At 38.0% G+C, this 18,992-nt stretch overlaps 1 protein-coding gene and 1 non-coding gene across 11 annotated transcripts in view; both read left to right on the forward strand.

Annotated features, from left to right (window-relative positions):
• Window positions 1-18,992, forward strand: part of CNOT1 (CCR4-NOT transcription complex subunit 1) — a 119,911-nt gene that overhangs the window by 81,017 nt on the left and 19,902 nt on the right. For 9 of the 10 annotated variants that reach the window (XM_023556517.2, XM_003417028.4, XM_023556518.2 and 6 more), the window contains 14 exons: window positions 115-255; window positions 8,867-9,046; window positions 10,826-10,942; window positions 11,290-11,400; window positions 11,730-11,807; window positions 11,985-12,162; window positions 12,930-13,060; window positions 14,318-14,614; window positions 15,222-15,362; window positions 15,457-15,561; window positions 16,207-16,326; window positions 17,445-17,636; window positions 18,197-18,339; window positions 18,860-18,968. In XM_023556517.2, the coding sequence (XP_023412285.1) occupies window positions 115-255; window positions 8,867-9,046; window positions 10,826-10,942; window positions 11,290-11,400; window positions 11,730-11,807; window positions 11,985-12,162; window positions 12,930-13,060; window positions 14,318-14,614; window positions 15,222-15,362; window positions 15,457-15,561; window positions 16,207-16,326; window positions 17,445-17,636; window positions 18,197-18,339; window positions 18,860-18,968 (2,043 nt within the window). Of the gene's footprint in view, window positions 1-114; window positions 256-8,866; window positions 9,047-10,825; window positions 10,943-11,289; window positions 11,401-11,729; window positions 11,808-11,984; window positions 12,163-12,929; window positions 13,061-14,317; window positions 14,615-15,221; window positions 15,363-15,437; window positions 15,562-16,206; window positions 16,327-17,444; window positions 17,637-18,196; window positions 18,340-18,859; window positions 18,969-18,992 lie in introns of those variants that run through there. The other variant, XM_023556519.2, reaches the window with a different exon arrangement.
• LOC111752582 (small nucleolar RNA SNORA46) lies at window positions 9,851-9,989 on the forward strand. The gene has a single exon (XR_002787476.1). It is a non-coding gene; the product is annotated as a small nucleolar RNA SNORA46 (small nucleolar RNA).

Raw genomic sequence — 18,992 nt, forward strand, 5'->3', positions numbered from 1 at the left:
ATTTTTATAATAAAGAGATACATTATAATATCATATACATTTTATTTTGGAACTTGCCAAGCAAGCATTTCAACTTGTTTATATTACATGTTTTATCATTATTATTATTTTTAGCCTTCGATTAATACTACAAATATAGATACATTGCTTGTGGCCACAGATCAAACTGAGAGAATTGTGGAGCCACCAGAAAATATCCAAGAGAAAATTGCTTTTATCTTCAACAATCTCTCACAATCAAACATGACACAAAAGGTGAGCATGATTATAAATCACTTACAGGTGCTCTTTTTTTTTTATCCCTAACAGTTTAGGGGATTTATTTCTGAAGTTCTGCATGTTTTTATTTTTAATTTTTATTGTGCTATAAGTGAGAATTTACAAATCAAGTCAGTCTCTCATACAAAAATTTATATACACCTTGCTATACACTCCTAGTTGCTCTCCCTTTAATGAGAAAGCACACTCTTTCTCTCCACCGTCTATTTCTGTGTCCATTCAGCCAGCTTCTGTCCCCATCTACCTTCTCAACTCCCATCCAGACAGGAGCTGTCCACATGGTCCCATCTGTCTACTTGATCCAAGAAGCTAATTCTTGACTAGTATCATTTTCTATCCTGTAGTCCAGTCCAGTCCGTGTCTGAAGAGTTTGTTTTGGGAATGGTTCCTGTTGGGCTGACAGAAGGTCTGGGGACCGTGACCTTCGAGATCCTTCTAGTCTCAGACCATTAAGTTTGGCGTTTTTAAGAGAATTAGAGGTCTGCATCCCACTGGTCTCCTGCTCCCTCAGGGGTTTTCTGTTGTGTTCCTTGTCAGGGCAGTCATTGGTTGTAGCTGGGCACCATCTGGTTCTTCTGGTCTCAAGCTGATGTAGTCTCTCGTTTATGCGGCCCTTTCTGTCTCTTGGGCTCTTAATTACCTTGTGTCTTTGGTATTCTTCATTTTCCTTTGCACCAGGTGGGCTCAGACCAATTGATGCATCTTAGATGGCTGCTTGCTAACGTTTAAGACCCTAGGCGCCACTCTCCAAAATGGGATGCAGAATGTTTTCTTAATAGATTTTATTATGCCAGTTGACCTAGATGTCCCCTGAAACCATGATCCCCAACCCCCTGCCCGTGCTACTCTGGCCTTTGAAGCATTCAGTTTATTCAGGAAATTTATTTGCTTTTGGCTTAGTCCAGTTGTGCTGACCTCTCATGTATTGTCTGTTGTCTTTCCCTTCACCTAAAATAGGTCTTGTCTGCTATCTAGTTAGTGAATACCCTTTCCTTCCCCCATCCCTTCCACCTCTCATAATCATCAAAGAATATTTTCTTCTCTGTTTAAACTATTTCTTGAGTTCTTAAAATAGTGGTCTCATGCAATATTTGTCCTTTTGCAGTTGACTAATTTCACTCAGCATAATGCCTTCCAGATTGCTCCATGTTATGAAATGTTTCACAGATTCATCGTTGTTCTTTATTGATGCATAGAAATCCCATTTTGTGAATAAACCATAATTTATATCCATTCATCCGTTGATGGACATCTTGGTTGCTTCCGTCTTTTTGTTGTTGTAAACAGTGCTACAGTGAACATGGGTGTGCATATATCTGTTTGTGTAAAGGCTCTTATTTCTCTAGGATCTATTCCAAGGAGTGGGATTGCTGGATCATATGGTAGTTCTATTTCTAACTTTTTAAGGACGTGCCAAATCGATTTCCAAAGTGGTTGTACCATTTTACATTCCCACCAGCAGTGTATGAGTATTCCAGTCCCTCCACAACTTTTCCAGCATTTATTATTTTGTGCTTTGGGGATTAATGCCAGCCTTGTTGGAGTGAGACGGAATCTCATTGTAGTTTTGATTTGCACTTCTCTAATGGCTAATGATCATGGGCATTTCCTCATGTATCTGTTAGGTACCGAAACGTCTTCTTCAGTGAAGTGTCTGTTCATATCCTTAGCCCATTTTTTAATTGGGTTATTTGTCTTTTTGTAGCTGAGTTTTTACAGTATCACGTAGATTTTAGAGATCAGCTGCTGATCGGAAATGTCATAGCTAAAACCTTTTTCCCAGCCTGTAGATAGTCTTTTACTCTTTTAGTGAAGTCTTTGGATGAGCGTAGGTATTTGATTTTTAGGAGCTCCCAGTTATCTAGTTTCTCTTCTGGTGTTTGTGCATTGTTAGTAATGTTTTGTGTACTGTTTATGCCATGTATTAGGGCTCATACCATTGTCCCTATTTTTCTTCCATAATCTTTATTGTTTTAGATTTTATATTTAGGTCTGTGATCTATTTTTAGTTTGTTTTTGTGCATGGTGTGATGTATGGGTCTTGTTTTATTTTTTTTTACAGATGGATATCTAGTTATGCCAGCACCATTTGTTAAAAAGACTGTCTTTTCCCCATTTAACTGACTTTGGGCCTTTGTCAAATATCATCTGCTCCTTAGGTGAATGGATTTATGTCTGGATTCTCAGTTCTCTTCCATGGTCTATATATCTGTTGTTGTACCAGTACCAGGCTCTTTTGACAACTGTGGTGGTATAATAGGTTCTAAAATAAGGTGGAGTGAGGCCTCCACTTTGTTCTTCTTTTTCACTAATGCTTTACTTACCTGGGGCTTCTTTCCCTTTCATATGAACTTGGTGATTTGGATAGAAAGTGCATTGTATCTATAGATTGCTTTTCGTAGAGTAGACATTTTTACCATGTTCAGTCTTCCTATGCTGCATTAGCAAGGTATGTTTTTCCAATTATGTAGGTCTGTTTTGGTTTCTTGCAGTAGTGTCTTGTAGTTTTCCTTCTATAGGTCTTTCACGTCACTGGTAAGATCTGTTCCTAAGTATTTTATCTTCTTGGGGGCTACTGTAAATGGTATCAATTCGGGGATTTCCTCTTAGATGTTCTTTTTGTTGGTGTAGAGGAATCCAACTGATTTTTGTATCTTTAATTTGATCCTGACACTCTGCTGAACTATTAGTTCCAGTAGTTTTCTTGAGGATTCTTCAGGGTTTTCTGTGTATAAGATCATGTCACCTGTAAATAGAGATACTATTATTTCTTTCTTACCAATCTGGATGCCCTTTATTTCTTTATCTAGCCTAATTGGTCTGGCTAGGACCTCCAGCACAATGTTGAATAAAAGTGGTAATAAAGTGCATCCTTGTCTGGTCCCCGATCTCAAGGGGAATGGTTTTAGACTCTCTCCATTTAGGATGATGTTGGCTGTTGGCTTTGTATAAATGCCCTTTATTGTGTTGAGGAATTTTCCTTCTATTCCTATTTTGGTGAGAGTTTTTTGTCATGAATGGGTGTTGTACTTTGTCAAATGCCTTTTCTGCATCAATTGATAAGTTCATGTGGTTCTTGTCTTTTGTTTTATTTATAGGATGGATTACATTAATTGTTTTTGTAATGTTGAACCACCCCTGCATAAAAAAAAAATTTTTTTTTTTCGCATACCTGTTATGAATCCCACTTGGTCATGGTGAATTATTTTTTTGACATGTTATTGAATTCTATCGGCTAGAATTTTGTTGAGGATTTTTGCGTCTAAGTTCATGAGGGATATAGGTCTGTAATTTTCTTTTTTTTTGTGGTGTCTTTACCTGGTTTTGGTGTCAGGGATATTCTGGTTTCATAGAATGAGTTTGGTAATAACCCGTCCTTTTCTGTGCTCTGCAAAACCGTTAGCAGCCGTGTTAACTCTTCTCGGAAAGTTTGTTAGAACTCTGCAGTGGAGCTGTATGGGCCAAGGGTTTTTTGTTGTTGTCGTTGGGAGCTTTTTTGATTACCTTTTCAATCTATTCTTTTGTTACGGGTTTATTTAGTTGTTCTACCTCTGTTAGTTTAGGAAGCTAGTGTGTTTCTAGGAATTCATTTCTTCTAGGTTTTCAAATTTGTTAGAGTACAGTTTTTCATAGTAATCTGATATGATTCTTTTAATTTCAGTTGGGTGTGTTGTGATATTGCCCATCTCATTTCTTATTCTGGTTATTTGCTTCCTCTCCTGTTTTTCTTTCGTCAGTTTGGCCAATGGTTTATCAATTTTCCTAATTTTTTCGAAGAATCAGCTTTTGATCGTGTTAACTCTTTCAATTGTTTTTCTGTTCTCTATTTCATTTAATTCTGCTCTAATTTTTTTATTTGCTTTCTTCTGGTGCCTGAGGGTTTGTTTTGTTGCTCTCTTATTTGTTCAAGTTGTATGGATAATTCTTTGAATTTGGCCCTTTCTTTATGTGTGCATTTATTGATACAAATTAACCTCTTCGCACTGCTTTAGGTGTGTCCCAGAGGTTCTGATAGGAAGTGCTTTCATTCTCGTTGGATTCTCTGAATTTCTTTATTCCATCCTTCATGTCTTCTATAATCTAGTCATTTTTGATCAAGGTGTTACTCAGTTTCCAAGTGTTTGATTTCTTTTCACTGCTTTTTCTGTTACTGATTTCTACTTTTATGGTGTTATGGTCAGAGAAAATGCTTTGTAATATTTTGATGTTTTCGAGTCTGCTACATCATGTTTTATGACCTGATACGTGGTCTATTCTAGAGAATGTTCCGTGTGCGCTAGAAAAGAAAGCATACTTGGCTGCTGTTGGGTGAAGTATTCTGTATACGTGTATGAGGTCAAGTTGGTTGATTGTGGCATTTAGATCTTCCATGCCTTTATTGACCTTCTTTCCGGATGTTCTGTCCTTTACCTAAAGTGGTGTGTTGAAGTCTCCTACGCTAATTGTGGCACTGTCTATCTCAGTTTTCAGTCCTGTTAGTTTGTTTTATGTTTCTTGGCAGCCCTGTCATTGGGTGCAGAAATATTTAATATGGTTATATCCTCCTGGTATATTGTCCCTTTAATCATTATATAGTGTCCTTCCTTATCCTTTGTGGTGGATTTAACTTTAAAGTCTATTTTGTCAGAAATTAATATTGCTACTCCTCTTCTTTTTTGCTTGTTGTTTGCTTGATATATTTTTTTCCATCCTTTGAGTTTTAGCTTGTTTGTGCCCCAGTCTAAGGTGTGTCTCTTGTAGGCAGCATATAGACAGATTGTGTCTTTTTATCTGCCTGCCACTGTCTCTTTATTGGTGCATTTAGTCCATTTATATTCACTGTAATTATGGATAGGTATTTTTTTAAATGAGTTTAGTGTTGTCATTTTGATGTCTTTTTTTGTGTTATTGACAGTTTCTTTTTCCCACTTAATTTTTTGTAGTGAGTAGTTTATAGTCTTTTCCTCTTATTCTTTGTTGTTGATTTTGTTTCTGCTGAGTCTCTGTATTTTTTTCTTATATTTTATTTTGATGAATAGGATTGTTAGTCTCCTTAGTGGTTACTTTAATATTTACCCCTATTTTTGTAAGTTTAAACCTAACTGTTATTTCTTTATATTGCCTTGCCCTCCTCTCCATATGAAAGATCTATGACTACATTTCTTAGTCCCTCTTTATTGTTTTAATGTTGTCTTATTTTACATAATGATATCGCTGTTTCCCTGTCTTGAGCGGTTTTTTATCTTGATCTATTTTTATGATTTCCTTCTCTGGGTTGACATCTGATTTCGCTGTTCTGTGTTTTAGCCTTGGGTTGATACCTGATATTACTGATTCTCTGACCAGAGAACTCCCTTTAGTATTTGTTATAATTTTGGTTTGGTTTTTGTGAATTCCCTAAGCTTTTGTTTATTTGGAGATGTCCTAATTTCGCCTTCATGTTTGTGAGACAGTTTTGCTGGGTATAGGATTCTTGGCTGGCAGTTTTTTTCCTTCAGTGCTTTATATAAGCCATCCCATTGCCTTCTTGCCTGCATGGTTTGTGCCAAGTAGTCCAAGCTTATTCTTATTGACTGTCCTTTGTAGGTGACTTTTTGTTTATCCCTAAAAAAAACCTAGCCACTCTTAAAATTCCCTCTTTGTCTTTAGTTTTGGTAAGTTTGATTATATGTCTTGGTGACTTTTGGAAACCCTGGTGGCGTAGTGGTTAAGTGCTACGGCTGCTAACCAAAAAGGTCAGCAGTTTGAGTCTACCAGGCGCTCCTTGGAAACTCTATGGGGGCAGTTCTACTCTGTCCTCTACTGTTGCTATGAGTCAGAATCGACTCGATTGGCAACGGGTTTATTTTGGTTTTGGTGACTTTCTTTCAAGATCTATCTTACGTGGAGTTTGATGTGCATCTTAAATAGATATCTTCTCATCTTTCGTGATACCAAGGAAAATTTCTGCTAAGAAATCTTCCACAATTCTCTCTTTATTTTCTGTTACCCTCCCTGTTCCAGTACTCCAGTCCCTTATAGGTTATTTCTCTTGATAGAGTCCCACATGATTCTTAGGGTTTCTTCTTCTTTTTTTTTTTTAATTCATTTATGTGATTTTTCTTTGAATATATTGGTGCCAAGTGTTTTGTATTTCATTTCACTAATTCTGGCTTTCACTTCCACAGTTCTTCTCCTCTGACTTTCTGTTGAGTTGTCTAATCCTTTACTTTTATTGTTAATATTCTAAATTTTTGATCTCTGTGTCTCTGTGACTTCTTGAAGCTTATTAAATTTTCCATTATGTTCTTGAATAACCTTTTCAGTTTCTTCAACTGCTTTATCTGTGTGTTCCTGGCTTGTTCTACATATTGTTTGATCTCCTTCCTAATGTCTTGAAGAGTTCTGTATATTAATCTTTTTGTATTTTGCATCTGGTATTTCCAGGAAGGCACCTTCATCCAGAAGATTTCGTTGATTCTTTCTTTTAAGAGCTTGTTGAAGCGATCATGGTCTGCTGCTTTATGTGATTTGATATTGACTGTTGTCTCCCACCCATCTATAAGTTATTAGTATGTTTTTTATTTGCTTACTGTATCCTAGCTTCTTGCTTTGTTTTGTTTCAATATGCCCAGATAGGTTGTTTGAGTGAGCTAGGTTGATTATTTTTGCCTTTGAAGCTCTGACATCCTGTCACTGGATGGCTAGAGCTGTTATCAGGTCACTTCCCTTGCATGGATTCAGCTCAGTTGTCCATGTCGTTGGTCATCAAGTGTGTGGCACAGGCTCTGTCCTACAGTCTTAGAGGGGCACGGGTGATTGGTGTAGGTTAGAGGTACCTGGTTGCAGCAGTCTGAACCAAGGCAGGGAGCTGACAACCGTCCCCTGAGTTTCTGGAAGGAAAGTGTGTCCATCTTCCATAACGCACACAGGTGGATGGGTTCTGCTGATGGACTGTGGGCATCCAGTGCTTTTGGTTGTGAGGCCTGGGAGGTACTAGTTATCCTTGGACATCTGTCGCTGGTGGCTGGGTGACCTGAGTAGAGCCACCAGTCCTCAGGCCCCTGATGTGGGCAGGTGAGGACCCCATTTAATAGGCAAAGTGGTGTCAGACATCAAACACCCACCGCTCCACTGTACAGCTGAAACAGTTGCAGGCTGCCAGCAATGGTCTGTTCCCCTGAAATAGGCCCACAGAGGCCTGTACAGGGGGGAAAGTTACTGAAAGTCTATGGATCGTTTATGCCTGGACAGGAGCTGCTTTTGTCCTGAGCTCCACAGGGTAGTGGAGCTGGGAGATTATCTTTTCCCCCAACTGTGAATTTATTCCTTCTCCAGGGCCAGGAGAATGGCTCAGGATGCTCAGCAGGACCTATCTCAGGCCCAGGGAAATAACAGCCACTGAAGGTGGCTTGATGGTGGGGGGCATGGTCAAATATAAGCAAGTACTTAGCGTTTGCCCAGAGTGCCATTCTTCTCTGGTTCCGGAGGTGTGAGCAGGCTGTGTGGCTTGCTGTGTCTCCCTGAGGAAACTGTGGCCCAACGCTACCACCAGCCCTGCTACAATTGCTCCAGGAAATAGTGCCTGAGGGTTCCCAGTGATTCAGGTCTGGCAACTTCTCTCCGCTTCTGTACTGTCTGTCCCTCCCCCTGCTGCTCAGTCTGTTTTCTGACATTGTCTTTGATGTTCAGGGCTCCTAGCTTGTCATAAATATAATCATTTCACTTGTTTTTTCCGGCCTTTATTGTAAGAGGGATTACTGGAAGGGTCTGATTACTGCACCAACTTGGCCCTTCCTTTGCATCCTTTTTTTAGTACTCATTTTAAAGTTAGAGGTAATTGAATCAAAGTGAAGGGAAAGTGGATGGCAAGCTGGTGTTTGTGGTTTTTATGGATGTTAGTTAGTGCAAGTTTAAAATATATTGTTTTGCAGTGAGCTATAGAGTCTTTGAGATTAACCACATGATGTCATGGTCGTGGAAGATTTTATCTGCACTTCAGCATCTCCTCCTAGAGATCATTCACAGCATTTATTAGGCTGAATAGCTGAGGTAGACCTTTGAAAAACTGCCTTAAAATATGCTTGCCCCCTAAGATTATATGCTAGGACGGTGCTTGGAAATGCAAGTTTTAGTCAATAAGATTAGCCCAAACAAGTGGGTTTTAAGATGTAATGCAAGTACCGTCTTTCAGAATTCCAGCGTACTTCATTGGGGGAGAAATTCCACTAGTTGCGGCCTTCAGCATTCTTTTTTTGAAGAGAAGTTTCAAACTTAAAGATGATTTCTAGAGATCAAAATTTAGGAAAACGTAGTTCTAGTGTTAGACCTGTTAGAATCTTTCGATTAAGTGGAGGGTTGAGTGAGATGGGGTGAGGGGCTATATGTTTTCTAATTTCAAAGCTGACAGTGACCCGAGATGTTTCAGTCCTAGTCACCCAATTGAAGAGATGACTCTACTACCTTAGACTAAACATACTTTGGAGCATCCCTCTGATGTGGGGCAAAGACATTATTTACTGATTTAACATCTAATTAATATTGTAAGGAGCCATTTACTGTCGTATTGCTCACATAAATAAAACCTTTATTATAATTATATATTTTTCATGTCATATCGATTGGCTAGGTTGAAGAGCTAAAGGAAACTGTGAAGGAAGAATTTATGCCTTGGGTTTCACAATACCTGGTTATGAAGAGAGTCAGTATTGAGCCAAACTTTCACAGCCTGTATTCAAACTTCCTTGACACGCTGAAGAATCCTGAATTTAACAAGATGGTTTTGAATGAGACCTACAGAAACATCAAAGTAGGTGTTGGCTCTTATATTTCCTGTCATTACTTCTTTGAGTTTGAAAATACCTGATTGTATAGGTAGTGTGTGTGTTTTGGGGGAGGGTTTGTTGTTTTCTCTATATGTTGTCTATATAAGATATCTCAAAATTGCTCTAAGCTTTGTTTTGAATGTAAAACTAAATTTCATGAAGAACTTAATCTTACAGGCATAACCTATATACTGTTTACTCTGAAAATAACTATTCTGAGTTTGTTTTCAGCTTTCCTCGCATGGCTTTATATCCTTACCACCTGTCGTAGGTACATAAAGTATAACATTGCTTTGCATATTCTAAAACTATATATGACATCACCCTTTGTGTATCTTTTATTAATTGGCTTCCCCCAAACCCCAGATATTGTTTGCAGTATGCTCTTAGCTTGAGTCCTCCCCCTTTTTTGTTTCAATACAACTTTATAGAGATTCATTGTATGGATGTATACTGCTAATGGGCATTTAGGTTGTTAATAGTTTTCACTGTTATAAACAGTGCTAAAGCGAATGTTTTTGTTTGTGTCTTCTGGTATTCACGTGCCCAGTGTCTCTAGATTTTTAACCTATTTGTGGAATTGTTTTCTAGGATTCTCAGCAATTTATTTTAAGGTTAAATTTTTAGTGATGAGGTGAAACCTGTTTCATCACATTTAAGTATTTTAATCTCCAAACCATTACTTATATTTTTTATGAAGAATAACTTTTAGGAAAAAAAAAAAAGCTCAACTTAGCATAACCTGTGATTGTTCTTTGTGGAAGAACTTGGCATACTGGCTGGGAACCAGCACTATATTTAAACCAATGAATGGAAATTTTCCCCGTTCTTGGTTACGCTGTAGTGCTAAAGAATTCCTTGGCTCTTCCTCTTGCACAGCTGACTCTGTGCCATTCTGCTGTTGCTGTATGGAGTTAAGGAACATAACTATGTTCAGCTTCAGTTATCTGATCTGTTTGATACCAGGAGCGACTGAGATACGTGAAAGCTTCCAGATACTCTGAAGCGAAAATCTCAAGTCTCTTGTTTTAAACAAAAATTTAAGCATGGCCATAAATTAATTAGGTGTGTGTGTTGCTCAAAGCACTCTTCTGTGATGGTTCGTTTCCCCCTTAGGAAAACAAGAACTGGAGAATTAAGAGAAATAACATAAATCAAACTTTATGAAATGGATTGGGTTTTTTAGACATAGGAAAAGAAGTGTGTAAGCAATGTTATACCATATTTCACAAAGCTGACTTAGTTGTTGCCAGAGATGTATAACGACCTGGATAATGCATAAAGATTGCAGTTGGTGGCCTTATTGTGTTCTGCTGTATGCCTGCTGCCATAAAGGACTTACAAGCGTAGCTGTAGTCTTCATTTGAATTTAACTGATTAGCTTTACAAAGAGATTTGAAGTTGGATTTCTGCTTCAAACCTAGCTAAAGTTATCAGAGTTTTAAAATATTTTTTCTCTGGGAAAAATATAACTTTTGAAATTTATACCATGAATTTGCATCGCCTGTTTTAAAAAATAAAATGCAAAGACTCATTTGTTTAAAGTAAAAGTGTTACTGTTGGGTAATGAACACAGAGCAAAATAATATTGCTATAATATATGGAGTAGACTACTTTGTGGCATGTTCTCAGAATTGATGGGCTTCTTGGGTGACATCCTTTTTATCTGTAAAGAAGGGTAGGGGATTTTCTCAAACATTTGGTAGAGTACGTTCTTTCATAATCTCACTTTCATACCTCTCTTTACTCCTACACTATTTTAGGTGCTCCTGACATCTGATAAAGCTGCAGCCAACTTCTCAGATCGTTCTTTGCTGAAGAACTTGGGACATTGGCTTGGAATGATCACACTAGCTAAAAATAAACCCATCCTACACACTGTAAGTTTCAGCTGAATGCTCATACAAAATTTGAAACTGTTTACATAGCATAGTATGTCTGAAATTCTTGACTTTGGGGCCATTTTCATTGTTAAACGGTTCTTATGAGAGTTTGGCACGTTTTTAATCCCTAATTGCATGCTCTGAGTACCGTACCATAAAGAAAAAGAGGATAAAGAAAAGCCAGCAAAATGTAGTTGTCACCTTCCTTCTTTTTAGGAAATCTTAAGTCAAATGTACATTGATCCCTATTTCTGGGTTGAGCTTGGCAAGATTCCTTTCTTTGGGTACCTTGTGAGTAGTTTTGTAACATATTCTCAGCTTAAAAAGTATTTTTCTTGTTCTAGGACTTGGATGTAAAATCTTTGCTGCTAGAGGCTTATGTTAAAGGACAGCAAGAATTGCTCTATGTAGTGCCCTTTGTTGCCAAAGTTTTAGAGTCTAGCATTCGTAGTGTGGTGAGTAGATTTTAATATTTTATTGATTTGTAAGAGTTGATTTGTTTTAGCACAGGATCAGGAGATTATATCTTTACTTATTATAAACACACAGCCAGGTTTCCTTAGTGGAACTTAGATTTCCAATTTGTGAAGCCAGGTAAAATAGTAAGACTCTGGTTCTAATGAGTGGCTTTGGGTTTTGGTATAGATAGGAAGGCTTAGAGTTTTTGTCATGGTCACATAGGTATAAGTACTTAAATGTTTTAAATAACCCATTTATTTAAATGTCTAAATAATCCAAATTAAAGGGGATTTTTGAACAGCTCAACATAATAGCTTTCCTTTAGGTGTTCAGGCCACCAAACCCCTGGACAATGGCAATTATGAATGTATTAGCTGAACTACATCAGGAACATGACTTAAAGGTAAATTTGTTGCTTCTTTATTCCTTGGAACATTTTCTGCCTGCATATTATTAAAAATTACAGTAAAGACAGTATTTTAGGGAATGCATGATAATAATTGGGTGAGAATAGAGTACATTAGGAATAAAGCTAAGACTTTTCTTTTTAAAATTCTTATCAACTATTGGAATTACGCAGTTGAACTTGAAGTTCGAGATCGAGGTCCTCTGTAAGAACCTTGCATTAGACATCAATGAACTAAAACCTGGCAACCTCCTGAAGGATAAAGATCGCCTAAAGAACTTGGATGAACAGCTCTCTGCTCCAAAGAAAGATGTCAAGCAGCCAGAAGAACTTCCTCCCATCACAACCACAAGTAAGTGTGATTAGTTAATCCCTTCCCTTACCAGAATGTTCTCTTAAATGGTACATCTCCATGTATACAGCTAGTTTATAGTTGTTCTACATTTTATGTTGCTAAAACTATAATTTTTGGTGAGCCTCCTAAATTAAGAGTGATGTTCGCTGTTATTCATGCATTCTGGCATTACGTATGGTATTCTTAACTAAATGTCAGTTGTTTATATCACAGCTAGGCAGGGTTATCTCTTAAGTAGGTTTGAGGCTTCAGAAACCAGTTGCATGGCATGTTCACCTGTGCTGTTTCTGAACCTGGGTTTGGCCAGACCAGGTAGACCTCTCAGGGGGAATGGGTTATGTGAACTGAATTGAGAGGGTTGGGATGAGAGGTATGATTAGAATAAACTTGCTTTTCTTTCTTTCCCAGCCCTCAGTTTCTGAAAATCTCCAGGTGAAATCAGGGAATAACCTAGGTTAAGAATAAACTTCTGTAATATAGGCTATTCCTACAAGGCCTGGGCCTGCTAATGTGGCATTACCCCTCATTGATTTCTGTGCTGTGGGGCACTGCCATGTACATAGTTTTACATGCTTTGCCCAAACCTCTGTTCTAGTAACACAATTTCCCTTGTGATAATTTAGGGTGGGAAGGAAATAACCTGTGATCCAATTAGTAATCCAGTTGGTTTGCATTAAATATTACCACTTGATACCCAGTTAAATTATGTAGTAAAGCCAAGAAATGTGTTCTTTTTAGCTCTTATTTTATGATTTTATATTTAGCAACTTCTACAACACCAGCTACCAGCACCACCTGTACAGCCACTGTTCCACCACAGCCACAGTATAGCTACCATGACATCAATGTGTATTCCCTCGCAGGCCTGGCACCGCACATTACTCTAAACCCAACGGTAAGTAAGTGCCCTCACTTCCATGGCCCCAGTTCCTAATTTGTGACAAGGGAACTGTTTGGTCACCTTCCCTTCTCATTTCCCCTTCCCTCTGGTGTCCTAGGTTGTAGGCATTTGTTGCAGAGAACAGGGATCAAGAAATACTGTGTAGTACAGTTGGCTTTATTTTTTTCCTTCCCTGAAAATACTAATTGTAACTGGACATCATTAATATTGACTCCTCATATACAAATCTGTGATATTAAAAATTAAGTCAGCTACATTAAAACCAGTCTCTAAAAATTCCTTATGCAAGTCAGAATATCCTTAGTGTGTACCAGAACTTTTTGTGGTTTATTTTCCTCATCATGTCACCTCAGCCTTATATTCAGCCACTTTTTTGGGCAGTTAGCTGGAACTGAGCAGGTCTTTGTGTGTGTATATAAAATTTCCAGGTTAAGGTCTTGAAGCAGGACTTCGCACTTTTAGTTAAGTTGTCGTGGCTTGGTTCTGGGAAGCAGTCTGGTCTAAGCTTCCCATCATTCCTTTTTCCTATATTTAAAGGTATATTTATGCTATAGAATCAGGTTGGTAATTTATTGTTTATCTTCAATTTATTTAATCTGGATTCAAGTACATGGTGTTTTCATGATGTCTGCAGTTTAGAAAGTAAAATGCTCACGAGTACAGGGCTGACATTAATACACTGAACTTTTTTTTTTTTTTGGAAGGATTTTAAAGAGATTATTTTATTTTAACCTGGCCTTTTCATTTTTTAATATACAGCTGTAGTGCTTAGTTTCTGAACTAATCCTAGATGTAAAAATTGTGGTTCTCCTTCGTATTACTCTGTAATCTGATTACTTTTATGTGTTCATCATGAGTATTTTTAACACTTTCTACCTTTAAGTTCTAAACAAATTTAATAAGTTAAAGGGACCAATGTGAGTATTAAGGCATAGTTTTTTAGGAGTGCTTGAGCCACGAATTTGGACCAAGCAGGAAGTAGGTAATGCATCTCGTGGTGAAGACTTTGCTCATTAAATCTGAAATTTTAAAAAAATCTAAGACATGTCTATTATCCTATATCCAGGGTGTACATAATACTTTTTCCTCTGTATAGCCCATTTCCTAAGTTCTTTTCATTGGTTAATTTTAACTCGAAATTGGCAAGTTAATGGTTAACCTTGAAATAATTGCAAAATCATGGGTATGAGTTCCAGTACAAATTGGGTTCACTTTTCTCAACGAGCTGCTGACTTGTTTTGCCCCACCTAGATTCCATTGTTCCAGACCCATCCACAGTTAAAGCAGTGTGTTCGTCAAGCAATTGAACGGGCTGTGCAAGAGCTGGTCCATCCTGTGGTGGATAGGTCAATTAAGATTGCCATGACTACTTGTGAGCAAATAGTCAGGAAGGATTTTGCCCTGGATTCTGAGGAATCCCGAATGCGAATAGCAGCCCATCATATGATGCGGAACCTGACGGCTGGGATGGCCATGATTACTTGCAGGGAACCTTTGCTTATGAGCATATCCACCAACCTGAAGAACAGTTTTGCCTCGGCCCTTCGCGTAAGTTGATTATTTCCTTGGTAGTACAAAACTCACTACTGCATGTCTGCTAGAGTTTCTTTTTCTTGGTCTGTAGTAGTAGGCAGTAGCACTTATTCTAATAAGCACCTTATTTGTTTGACGTCTTCCTTCCTCTTAGATTGTAAATTTTATAAGGTGAAGGATCATGCCTGTTTTTTCCTCCCTGTTACATGCTCAACATACAGGGCTTGGCAGATAGTAGTTACCCATATATTTGTTGCTTTGAAGAAACGAGCATTTTTTAGCATTGAAAATTATTTAAATGACTTTGTATGTGCACGACAAACAGACTCTCTAAGTAACTCAGTTATTAGTTTTGATTCTCAGATGTCTTGGTTAATAATGCCTTTGTCAACTATTATTTTCGCATTGTTCACCATCTTAACCTGATAAGATGCTTAGGGGCAAGTGGTATTCTAATTTTACAAATGAGGAAATTGATTGTTAGACTATTTTAAGGGTTATAGCTAATGAGTCCTAAGTAGAACCATAGCTCATTTGACTTAATGCATGGCAGGTGTAACCATCTGAAGCTATCTATGGAAACCCTTATGCCTCTTTTTTTTTTTTTTTTTTTTTAAAATAGACTGCATCCCCACAGCAAAGGGAAATGATGGATCAGGCGGCTGCTCAGTTAGCTCAGGACAATTGTGAATTAGCTTGCTGTTTTATTCAGAAGACTGCAGTAGAAAAAGCAGGCCCTGAGATGGACAAGAGATTAGCAACTGTAAGTGTTTAGCATTTGCTTTTTAAGCATTGTTTTTTTTCTGTTTAAGAAAGTGCCTCATAACAAGAACCTCAGTGATTTCTTTTGTTTGCAGGAATTTGAGCTGAGAAAACATGCCAGGCAAGAAGGGCGAAGGTACTGTGATCCTGTTGTATTAACATACCAAGCTGAGCGGATGCCAGAGCAAATCAGACTGAAAGTGAGCATTTGGGCTTCTTTCTGTCTGCCCACCCCATCCCTGTTTTTTTTTTTTTTCTAATGTTCTTATAGCTTGAAGCTTCTCACCAGGATAATACAGTTAAATGTTTCCGAGAAGCAGCTCACCTCAGTTGTATTTCATTAAAGACTGCCTGTGGAGCAGGTATGGAAATAGCTTAGATTTCTTAGATTTCCCCCACAAAGTTGATGAAATGCTACTGAAAAGAGCTCATGTACCTGTTAGTTATTTTTATGTTTCCCAGCTTGGGTTTCCCTAGCCTCATTTTCTGCTGTTTGTCTTTTTAGTGCTAGTTGTTTACTGTCCTAACAGGGTAGTGAGAAATCCAGTAACTTTTGCCAGCTTCAAAGGAGAATTACACTGGCATAGTCCAATTTGAGGCATTTTCCAGCAAAAAAAATAAATATATAAATGAAGGTGTTTGTGACAGGATTCAGGGTAACGAGCAGTGCTCTTTCTGAACTCTTCTGCCTGTGCGAACATTCATGCTGTTGTTTTTCATATTGTAATGACTGCTGTGTGTCTTCTCAGAACCACTGTGATACTCCCATGAAAATTTTCCACTTTCAAAAAAGCTTCCTTTGATTGTGGAGCGAATATTCTTAAAATAGGCTTTCTTCTTCCAAGGTTGGTGGTGTGGACCCAAAACAGCTGGCTGTTTATGAAGAGTTTGCACGCAATGTGCCTGGCTTTTTGCCTACAAATGACTTAAGTCAGCCCACAGGATTTTTAGCTCAGCCCATGAAGGTAAATACTTGCCTTGGATTAAGTGTTTTATAGTTTAATTGGAATGTTTTACCAGTTAATGTATTATTTGTTTTCAGGGACTTTAAGCTACAAGGGAAAAAAAACATACCCACAGTTGTTGAGTGTAGTTATTCTTTGTATCAGATCAGCACGACAGACAGTGGGTTTTTTTTTTTTTTTTTTAATAAATCCATGAGGTTGATTTAACTCTTCTGTTTGGCCTAATTAGAGGAATTTATATGGCATCCTCATGGTCCCCCCCCCCCCCTTTTTATTTTACACAAAGAATTTTGGGGAAAAAAGTTTCCTCCCAGCCATTCAAGAGTAAATTGATGACCTGGTGCCCTATCACCCCTGAGTCCTTTGGTCTGTGCTGTCTTTCCTACAAAGACATTCTCCTACTTAACCACAGTAAACCACTGAAATCAGGAAATTAGCACAGTACATTACTACCATCTTTTTTTTTTAATCCTTAGTTAGATCTCATTCAGATTTCGCCAGTAATGACTTTTATAGTAAAAAGACGTAGTTCAGAACCATGCGTTAATTTACTTGTCATATTTTTAAATCTCCCTCAATTTTTCATGACCCTGACACTTGAAGCTTATGGATAGATGAGTTATTTTCTAGAACAGCCTGATGTGTTTGTCTGATTTTTTTCACATGACCGGAGTCAAGTAATGCATCTTTGATGGTAATATCACGGAAGAGATGCTGCTGTGTTCTTATTATATCAGGCTTTGGCAGTGGAACTGAGTACTGTACTTTCCATGGTTTGGAATATTGTAAGTTGTAAAGGGCTTACATAGTGCCACAAATGCCCTCAGTCTGTTTCACTAGTGATGGTGCTCTTTTTAGTCACTTGATTACGGCGGTGTCTTCCAGGCTTCCCATTGTCATGTGAAACCCTCCTTTCCCCCATGCCTGCCTTCCACTGCCTCACCTAATGGTGTTAAGGCTGAATAGTTCAGGGAGGAGTATGGAAGAACCACATCATGTTTTGATGAAAAAAGTAAATACGAAGGTAAACAAACCAATAGGCATGTGCCAATTAAAAAAACATTAAAATTTTTTTTTTTTTGCTTATCTCTTTTTATTGTCATCCTTCTCTAAAATAGCAAGCTTGGGCAACAGATGATGTAGCTCAGATTTATGATAAGTGCATTACAGAATTGGAGCAGCATCTACACGCCATCCCACCAACTTTGGCTATGAATCCTCAAGCTCAAGCTCTTCGAAGTCTTTTGGAGGTTGTAGTATTATCTCGAAACTCTCGGGATGCCATAGCTGCTCTTGGATTGCTTCAGAAGGTTGGTTATTAAGCTGCTACTTTTACGAGAAGCTGGGTTTGTAAATACTGCACCATTACCTACCTATTTATGCAGTTGATGCTTTTTTAAAAAATTAAGTTTTCCTTATATAAGCAGGTGATTTTCTCCAGAATAGGGGTAGTCATGGAACTTACAGATACTAAAATGGGAAGTCTTTATTTTTCCTTAGGGAAAGGTTTCCTGGAATTATTACTGAAGATACTCTCAAAAATAGCCCTTTAGATTCTGAAGGACAAGTTGGAAAGTTCATCCAAGTACCTGGGCAATTTGGGAAGGGATGTAGGTAGGGAGCCTTGGATTTTGACTGTGTAGGGACAGAGGAGCCTTTTATAACAGTGAAGAACACAGAGTGAGCATGACCTAGGTAGAACTTAGAGCTTGTGTGTTAGGTGAGTGAAAAAGTATTTGGAGAATGGAGAGCTTATTAACTTTTGGCTTTAAGAATTTTGTATTGTAGTTTGCATTAAGGTTTGGTTTCTGGCACTGACAGCTGGGGTGAGTTATTTTCCATGGTTTTAAGTACTTTCTCTCTCCTGTAGGCTGTAGAGGGCCTGCTAGATGCTACGAGTGGTGCTGATGCTGACCTACTGCTGCGTTACAGGGAGTGCCACCTCTTGGTCCTAAAAGCTCTGCAGGATGGCCGGGCATATGGATCTCCATGGTGTAACAAACAGATCACAAGGTCAGTGAGCATCATAGAAGAATAGTAATTATTGGACTGCCTTTTGACATGCATCGCCTTATGTCCAGAGGTTTCCCTTTTTTCCCCGGAAAGTAAATGGAACCTTTGAAATTCCTAATAGTGAGTGATGAGAATTGCTGAATGTCGTCCTTTTTTCGTCTGGTGCCCACCTTCTCCCTATGGTGGGTACAGAAAATCAGTATTTTCCTTTGGGGAGTAAATTGTAGGTCATTTGTTTTAAGAGATTTTAATGATGTCATAGCTGTGATGTTCCATATACAAAAATTTTAGATGTTTTAAATGAAATCCTCTGTTTTCTAGGCTTTGAGACCAAAGTCTGAATTTAACGGACTACCTGTGTTTATTTCTGATTGTTTTGAAACTTTTATACTGATTTGCACGTGGCTCTGAAGGTGTTCTTAATTTGTGCTAACTCTGTATGGAATAAAATGGGCCCTTTGTTTTATCTGATACAGTATGGTTAAGCCTATATAAATACAAAAATACTGACTTTTTCTAGGTGCCTAATTGAGTGTCGGGATGAATATAAATATAATGTGGAGGCTGTGGAGTTGCTGATTCGGAATCATCTGGTTAATATGCAGCAGTATGACCTTCACCTAGCTCAGGTATGAAAAGAATTTACTTAAAAA

Source organism: Loxodonta africana, chromosome 21 (assembly GCF_030014295.1).
Source record: "Loxodonta africana isolate mLoxAfr1 chromosome 21, mLoxAfr1.hap2, whole genome shotgun sequence".
Taxonomy (NCBI): Eukaryota; Metazoa; Chordata; class Mammalia; order Proboscidea; family Elephantidae; genus Loxodonta; species Loxodonta africana.